The sequence below is a fragment of the Tachypleus tridentatus genome, chromosome 3, assembly GCF_004210375.1.
Source record: "Tachypleus tridentatus isolate NWPU-2018 chromosome 3, ASM421037v1, whole genome shotgun sequence".
NCBI classification, from domain to species: Eukaryota; Metazoa; Arthropoda; class Merostomata; order Xiphosura; family Limulidae; genus Tachypleus; species Tachypleus tridentatus.
Window position 1 is genome coordinate 66,294,326 of NC_134827.1, and position 9,569 is coordinate 66,303,894.

The 9,569-nt window shown below is 34.2% G+C and overlaps 1 protein-coding gene across 1 annotated transcript; it reads left to right on the plus strand.

Annotated features, from left to right (window-relative positions):
- Nucleotides 1–2,607: 2,607 nt before the first annotated feature.
- On the plus strand, nt 2,608–9,199 carry LOC143247019 (uncharacterized). Its single transcript, XM_076494325.1, has 5 exons — nt 2,608–2,722; nt 5,148–5,320; nt 5,545–5,726; nt 6,331–6,441; nt 8,366–9,199. Exons 3-5 carry the CDS (start codon nt 5,610–5,612, stop codon nt 8,495–8,497), a joined length of 360 nt encoding a protein of 119 aa, XP_076350440.1. The 5' UTR covers nt 2,608–2,722; nt 5,148–5,320; nt 5,545–5,609; the 3' UTR covers nt 8,498–9,199.
- Nucleotides 9,200–9,569: the final 370 nt, after the last annotated feature.

Here is a 9,569-nt window from a genome sequence, read left to right on the forward strand (position 1 = left end):
TTTAATTTAACAAATCAATGTTTATACTTTCAGGTGTGCAGATACAAGGAGAACCAAGTAATGATGCATTTCAAAGAGTTGCATCAGAAGTTCATCGCGCTTTGTTTCAATATGGTTTTTTATACATTAAAAACCACGGGATTCCTGAAAATCTGGTACGTTGTAAAATAGTATTTTTCTCATCGTATAATACTTTTTATGCAATCGGATAAACTTTAAAATAGTGTTTATTGTTATTATTAACAAAGTTTCGATATTGTTAATGATGTGAAAAAATTATTTGATTAATTTAGTCAGTGAAACAAATTATTAGACGTTATGTCCGTCCTTTGCATTAATTGCTTCGTCTGAAGAGTTAATTTTCCATTTTTCATTAACAAATCGGGGCAAACGATTGTAGATGTAGAAGAAGTGTCAACCTACATGATAAAGATTTTTTCAGGAATAAGCGAATGAACTTGTGGAGGACTACCTTCGAATAATGAATTTCTTAACTAATTTGAAACAAATGGAGTATTCGCAGCTGATCTTCGCCCCATACCTTCAGCTAGTTTCTATCGTTTTGATGTTTGGTTAGCTCTTTGTGGTTCCTTTATTTTTTGTTTTGGTTGGAACACACGTCCTAAGGGCATTGTATCCTTATTATATTAATAGCTCTTCAATCATGGTAATCTTCGTTGTAGCTGTAACAGTTTCCTCCTTTTAGTATCATCTAGAAATACTCTTTTTCCATATGTATTTGATTCTAATGATCATGTAACATATACTTTCAAGAAACACCTGCTTTTTTTGTGTTACTAATTGCTCGCTTAATTCTTTAAATTCTTCTAGACTGTCACTATGAGAAGTTCGTGTTTTAGTACTACAGGAATTCAGGTGATGCATTTAGCAGCAGACGTACTTTGGTGTTAGCCCTAGAATTTACCAATTCCTTATTTCCAATGGTTTATATAGGTTGATGGTCACATAATAAAGGCGAACATGCTCAGAAACATGATTTGAACTTGGACTCGTCAGATTACAAGTCAAGTGCCCTAACCATCGAGGAATACAAAGTTTCAATCGACCTAGGAATATCACTTAATAACGACCTTACGACTGAAAAGCAAGCGTGTTGGGGACGGGAATCGAATTCATAATCCTCAGGTTATGAGCTTAGATTCCTAGCGACCAAGCAATGCCATATTTCAATCAAACAAGTAAATTAACACATTGAAAATATAACTCAGGACAATGATAAACTATAGCTTACAATTCAAAGAATAAGTATTACAGCGTCGTTTTCGTTTTTTGTTTTAATGTCCCAGCGCCAGATATTTACGGTCACCTTAATTCGAGAAAAATAATTAAAATACAAACATTTTATATTAAATGCGGACACTTTTTGTACCTTACAGAAAGAACGTACAATTCATCCACTCCACGATTACTGATTGCGCATAATACAATTATCATAACTACCGTACGTCTGCAAAAACTATGGAACCAAAGGCTTCAATACAGTAGAATAAATAAAAATAACTTATCTGCGCTGTTTTTCCAAACTGGCGTGTGCTGTAACCTTCACCTCCTATTCGTGACGTTGGTATAATTTTATGCAGTAAAGCTAGAAAATAAAGATGGCTTAGATTTCGAGTATTTTAATCACTTTAAGTACACAATGAGACAGGACGAACTTTTAAAACTTTTTTATTTCTTACAGTACTAATACATTATATCTCTTTGTTTAGTATTTTAATAGATATTTTCCGAGTGGTTGTGAAATAAAACATAAAAATATTTATTCTCAATAATTAAAGGTGAGATATCATTTACCATGTAATTGTTACAAGTGTTAATGGACATAAGAAGCTTTCTCATTTTAAGTGTGTGTGTGTGTGTTTTGATTAATTGTATTTGTCATAACACATTAGTATAAAGCTTACTAAAGGTTTTAAAACAAAATTCGATATTCTTTTTTTTTATACAGGTTTTAGAAAATTGTATGTAAAACATTTCAACACTATTGTATCCGTAATATTCTGTATTTAACGACATACGTAATGTGGCCGAAATACTTTACACTTTTCCTTTTATTGGAAAATCCTAAAAATACCAAATGCAAATATAATACAGTTAAAACGTAAGAAACGTGTGTAATAACGACTTATAACAAAGATAATAATTTGTAATTATGCTTTATCAGCTTAAACCAGAACAATAGTAAGAATATTTTGGTTTGAACTATATATTGTTTGTAGGTATCGAGGTTGCGTAATTATCAAAATAATCTCTAATCAATGTTTTCATGCTCTAATATAACAGTCTCTGATGCACCGATCATGTACACTAGAATAGAAGATGAAATAAATGGTTACTTTAATGTTGTATTTTAATACTTACGAAAGATTTAGACAACTTTGACTGGCATTTGAGGTGTTTAGTTTGATGTATCTGTCACAACTGACCCTAATGTAAAGTATGTACTCAAATGGCTCGTTGCGTTGTATCGATTTGTATACGTTTTATTATATTTTAAGTTTGTGTGTATGAAAGTTAAAAACTGTCCATTTTTTTATATTGTGTGTTTAACACAAAACTATTATTAGCTGATTTGTATTTTCAAAGATATCCGATATACATAAGAAATCAAGGATTTTCTCAAGTTGCCAAAAGAAGTTAAACAGAAGTACAGCCGAAATTACCCTGTTATAGACGGTTATGTTAATGGAGAGAATGAACAGTAAGTTCACTAAATAATGACAAGATACGTCTACATTTGTGTTGGGAAATAGTTTCATAGGCTTGATTATTACAAGAAATTAAGATGCGAACTATGAGTTAAACCACAATTAAAAAAAAATATAAAGGTGTAAAAAAGGGTGAAATTCTTCTGGTACTTGATATTGGTTCGTTTTAGAGTTCGAGGTAGAATACAATATAATGTCCCTACGGTTGTAAAGAAGAACATATCTGGTGTCTGGGTTCGATCCCGCGACACGTAGATCGCAAGTCGAGCGCCCTGATCATGCTGTTATAGTTTGGAAATTGGGATTTTATTGCACGAGTCGGCTGAAGACCATTTGTGCTGATATATTTTCACATTTATAAAACCAACGACTCAAGATTAACCGAATATTATTAACCTCCTTCTTCTCCCAAGGAATCAACGATAAGTCTGAAAGCTTATAACACTAAAAATCGAATTTTCATACCTAAGATAAACACAACTCGAACTGACTATTGTGTTGATAGCTCTGTGCTCAACAATAAACAAACTAGCACAACATCAGCTTAAAGTATTTAATTTGACGATACTTAAATCTCCGATGCAAAAGAAAATTTGTTTTTAAATTAAGCCCAAAGCTATACAATGGGTCATTTGTTCTCTGCCTACCACGGGTATTTAAATCTGGTTTTTAGCGGTGTAAATTCGCAGGCAAACGGCTGTGCCATTGTGATGAGAGGCGCAAAAGAAACCAACAACAAGAGATAATAGTGTATAGTCTCGAAATTCTGAGTCTTCAACATGCATTAGTATCACACTACAACCTCTATACGTCTGATTCGGTCCTATGAAATAATTCTCTTCTCATTTTTGTAGAAATAAATTGGTCCTTTCCCCATAACTGCCATGAGTGCCATTAATCACAGTCTGTTCCAACAGTTAACTTTTAATCGTCATATTTTTATTTTTGTAAGCGTGAAACAAAATATTACATTTTCTCTATTAACTCTATTACAAAATAAAACATCAAAATATTTACTAAAAGGTTCTTCGTAGTTACAACGCTAAAATTTGGAGTTCAATTCAGTGCGGTAAACAAACTGCAGAAGGGACTAAAACAAGAAGAACAGCCTGATAGACAATATGTATCGTATTCTGTGCGCGAGATAAGAAGTACAGATTTATTTTATATTAATACCATAACGAAACTGTTGTAAGTTGGGCATGAGGTTTTTATATAGCAAAGGGTTCATCTTCAGATCCCCAGTCTTTACGAATCAGTTTCATATAAATAAAAAGATATTTAGCATGTGGGTTGTAGGCTTTAACCCTTTCTATTTCAGCACCTGTTTACCTCGTTATACCATTTTCTTCTTAATTTTTATTATTATTATATCATAATCCCTAATGTTTGTGTGTATGTATGTTTTAAATTTCGCGCACAGCTACTCGAGGGCTATCTGCGTTAGCCGTCCCTAATTTAGCAGTGTAAGACCAGAGGGAAGGCCGCTAGTCATCACCAAACACCTCCAACTCTTGGGCTACTCTTTTATCAACGAGTAGTGCGATTGACCGTCACATTATAACGCCCCCACGGCTGAAAGGGCGAGCATGTTTGGTGCAAACGGGATTTGAACCCACGACCCATGGATTAAGAGTCGAACGCCTTAACGCGCTTGGCCATGGTGGACCTGTTTGTATGTAAACAATTATACATACAAGAGATTTGGTGTTTAATGAATCTAAATGATATAAACATAAATCATCTGTACGCCACTAACTTTATTGGTAAACATAGATCATCTGCACGCCACTTTACATTTGTCTCCAGAGGTTTATCTCGTAATAGCAATGGAAGGTTGGAATATGGACAGAAAATTTCTGACACTAAAAACTAACTGATCTACACAAGTTTATCAGGAAATCCGAAGACTTAAAACGCTAAAAACAGAGATTCGTTACTCGTACTGATGTCGTTACAGCAGAGATAATCAATTGTGAAGCTTTGTACTTAATAACAAACAGTTTCGATATATAGATTTTCCAAAAGAAAGACGTGTAAAGTTTCAGATTATTTCTTGTTTTTGAAATATTCCCTCGATCTTAATCCATAGACTATTTCTTGCCTTTCTTTAAATTTTCTTTTATCAATAATATTCCAACAAAAGTCTGGTATGATTAATTTTCTGATATCTAGAGGAATATTATCAGATTTCTTGCTTTTACAATCCAAATTTCTTGCTAATATTACAACTCCACTTAGATACAGATAATTTCCAGTACTCCAAGTGAAAATCATTTTCAGATCTTTAAGTATATTTATTTCCATTCCTATAGCCACTTTTCAGCTTAATTCAGAGTTAATCCATAACTTTTCTTGTGTGAATTTTTCAAAACATAGAAAACTCTAGTAGAAAAGTGTAATTTTTGTACACCTTAGCCTTGATCCGGATGCCGACCATGAAATCAAAGATGCTATTGCAGTGACAAATGAAAACTCTTGTTTTCCACCTGAAGAACTCGCACCGGGATTGAGACAGACATGTCTGGAATGTATTTCAGCGATTCTGACTTTATCTAACCGTTTCCTAAAGATTCTGGCAATAGCCTTAGGTGAGTTATGTACATTTTAAAAGCATTCTTCTCAGATTTGGATTTATGGATCCAATTTGTCATCGTACTCTATTAAAACTTGTCCACATTCTTGTTTCTTCTTTTTTATCTTCAGTTATTATAATTTTGTGCAACAAAATATTTTAAAGATTAAAATAAAATAATTCAGTACATTTTATTATTAATAGTTCACTATTTGACCATTTCTTACACATTAAATACAGACGTAGATGAAGAATTTTTCTTGAAGCGTCACACATACCAAGAAGATAAAAATGGATCGTTTCGAATGTTGTATTATCCTCCTGTGGGAGATATCAAAGATCCTAATGTTGCTCGTTTTGGAGAACATACAGATTTTGGAACCCTATCGTTCGTCTTCCAAGACGATTCTGGGGGAATGGAGGTGAGGATACTGTGAAAAATTATTCAAAAAGTCATTTTTGTTATGATTTTATAGATTTTGTTTCTTTTATATTGAAGTTCATTAATCATATAAAACAAAACAGTTTTACTTAATATTCCATTCTTAATTCGAAATGCAGGTCAGGTTAAGGCTGCTCTATAAGAAATGGTCCACACTCATCGAAAATTCATAGAGTTAAACTTTTCAAAGGGTATCATAAGAACACAGCTGAAAATATCCAAACTATGAAAATTAATATTCCTTAGAATCAGATGGTCAAGAGTAAACAGAAATAATTAATCTTTTTTTAAGGCTTAGTGTTAATTATTTTTCCTTGCTCATCCACCAAACGCTGTCACTGTGAGATATCTCTGGCACAAAAGTGGGAGGAGACACTAAACCTGACAGTAATGGCCACTTATAACAAACACACATACTTCTGCTCTACTGTGCCACTCAGAGACCAGCTTATGGGCTTTAAACGCTGAAATTCAAAGTTATAGTTATCCGTTGGTTGAATATTTAAGTTTTTTTCAAGAATTAGTTTACCAATACTGTCGTGGTACAAATGTCCTTGACGTTTAAAACTTTTACTATCTTCTAGCTGAAAACTAAGTCAGGAGAATGGATCCAGGCCACTCCAATAAAAGGCACTGTTATTCTTTTTGTAAATGATTTGCTGTCCATCTGGAGTAATGGACTATATCCAGCAATAGTGAGTAGATAATGTTCGATAATCTTTTTCAGTAAAATATCAAACACGAAAAAATGGGCAACCTCTGATTGAGGCATGTTTTATTACATGTTTACTTCGTTGTTCGACTTTTAAATGTCATTTGGAAATTCTCATCCATATTTTATTACTTTTGTTATTTAAGAATTTGTTTTTACAATAAAACATATTTTCAGCTAACATGCTAACGATGGATTACAGTCAACGTTTTACACTACATTTTGAATAAAACCAATATATCAATAACCTGTAAACAACTTGATCAATATGAATTGAAAGAGCACGTTCTCTATACAAATCAGTTACTGTTAGACATATTTGTCCTAATGTGTTTGTTTGTTTTTTTAATTTCGCGCATAGCTACGAGAGGACTATCTGCGCTAGTCGTCCCTAATTTTACAGTGTAAGACCAGAGGAAAGGCAGCTAGTCATCACTATCCACCGCCAACTCTTCTACTATTCTTTTTCCAATGAAGAGTGGGATTGACTGACACATTATAACGCTCCCACGGCTGAATGAGGAACATGTTTGATGTGACAACGATCCACAGATTAAGAATCGCGCGCATTAACTACCTGGCCATACAGGGCCTATTCTAATGTGATTTTTGATTAGTTTTAGCTTACTAAAGCTCCTTGTACAATCTGCTCTGCTAACTGGAAAAGTTTTTGTTATCATTAAAACTTTGTAAAGTTCAGCAAAAAGCCATAATTAGAGGTTTTGAACCTCCTCGACTGTTCCAAATGTGACACCTGAATACTCATTCATTCTCTTAGTTGGCCTCATTTACATTTGTTTGTCTTCAATAATTGGTCTGCAATGAGCTGTAGGAGGTTAAATAGTCAATATCGATGAATTATTTCTTCAGATTTGGGGTCAGTTACCGAAAGGGAGTGAAATTTGGATATTTTCCATGCTAAATCGTTTGTTTCGTTCTCCAGTAAAACTATCAAAGGCTGCAATTAACGTGGCTTATTTCACATCGAATGGCGTCTCTCTTACCAAGTTTGGTTAGAACTACAAACTGGAGCTCTGTAACTGACGCCGACTGCCACAATTCATGTAGTATGTGCGTGTGCTTTCTCATAGCAAAGTCCCATCAAGCTACCTTCTTTGCCCACTGAGGGAAACTGAATACATTATTCTACAATTGTAAATTGAAAGATTTACTGCTGTCCCACTACGGGATTTCTGGTAGCGATGTTACTAGAGCATTGAAAATAATGAGCTGTTTTTTACTCATATCTATTGGTTTGCAACTCTGCGAGAAGATTTCCAATGAGATCTGCTGCTTTTAAATAATCTAACCTGGAACTCTTCAATATATCTGACACTTCTTTTACTTCACGTAAGCATACAGTACACGAATGTCAAGTAGTGACAAACATTGAGGTACGATTTGTCTTATTTTCTGTTCCACCACAGGATACTTCTCGCTCACGATGGCGGCGCTATGATGTCCTTGACCAGCCAGATCTTTGAGATCAACTCCTTGTCTTTTAACCTCTCAATATATAGGGTAAACGATTCTGTATCAAATTCATCGTCGACTTCTAATCAGCTTCTATCTGAACTTTGAAATCATTAAAATCCCGAAGCACCAAATACGAGTAAAGCACATGTTGGTTGTGCACGTCAGCAAACTAAAGTAGTCTTGAAGCTCCTTCACTGTCTTCCTCAAGCTCATATTTTCAAGGTACGTTGTGGTGCACACTAAGCTGACGGTAATGTTGTTTGATGAAGTGAAGCAGTAATTTGGATAAAAATGATTCACCTTGTACTTGGTTCCCATTTTAAGATACATTTAACCAACTTTTTATGTTGCGTAAATCCATCTTACCTCTGATGACTGTTCTCCTCTTTGCTGTACCAAAACTTACATTTTCTTCTGTTTCACTTTCACAGTTTCATCGACTGCTTATTCCAAATGATGAGGCCGAAAGACAACGTGAAAGAAGTTCCTTTGTCTATTTTCTTGTTCCTGACAAGAATGTCACAGTGGAACCACTCCATAGCACGATTCAACGATTCCATTAAATTCTTCAAAATATATTACTGAAAAGTACCTTGCTACATTCAAATAACGAACTCTTGCTTCCAACTTAGATTTATTTGGTAACGACTAGACATTCGGTCTTCTTTTTAAAAAATGGCATAACGTAATCAGATATTTACTTTACCTAATTTCTTGATTTTGTACTTCCAGTGTTTACGTATCTAAATATACACGGTTATTTAGGCAAGTTTGTTTGTTTAGAATTAAGCACAAATTTATACAATGGAATATCAATGCTCTGCCCACTAGAGGTATCGAAACCTGGTTTCTCGCGGTGAATCAGCAGATATACCGCTGTGTCATTGATTTTGGCGTTGTCTGAACAGCCTCCCGAAGTTTCGCTTATATAAAATGCAAACATAAAGTATGACTACACTGTGGGAAGGGTTAAATTACCCGATGAGGTATAGCTCACATACAGGACAGACCCACCATCCATCAGAATTAACCTCTATTCATAACTTCACCACGTTATTGCGATTAACTTACTCTTAACTTGGAAAGCGGGAACTCCACATTCATACCTTAATAGTGATACTTTTTAGCATCTAAGATGGCCTTATACTGTTTACGAGGATTATTCACCATCACTGAGATGCAATCAACAGTAATGTATTCCTAAGTCTAACTGCAGACTGTAAATAAGAGCTTTAAGCCAAGAAAGATAAAAAATTGTCTTCTCACATTTGTTCTTTTTATTCTAATATTTGCCTGAAACGAAGAACCAAAGGTTCATTTCCCACACATAGTTTAAGAAAAGTATCCCCACTTTAGAAAAATCGAAACTCGGGTTAAAATGTAATGATAAACAACATACAAGAGAGTGAAGGAACTTAGCATTATCTGTTTCTTTAACTCTAATGTGATACGGAACTGCAATGTGCATTACATTACTTGTGTGATCTAAACTGTCCGAAACTCTCAATGATACATAACGTACATTAAATAAAAGTGTATAGGTTTAAAATGTAACCCCTCATTAGCTGGTTTGATCTTCCGTTCCAGATACTACTCTCACTAATACAGTGAAGTATAATCAACCCAGCACACGTT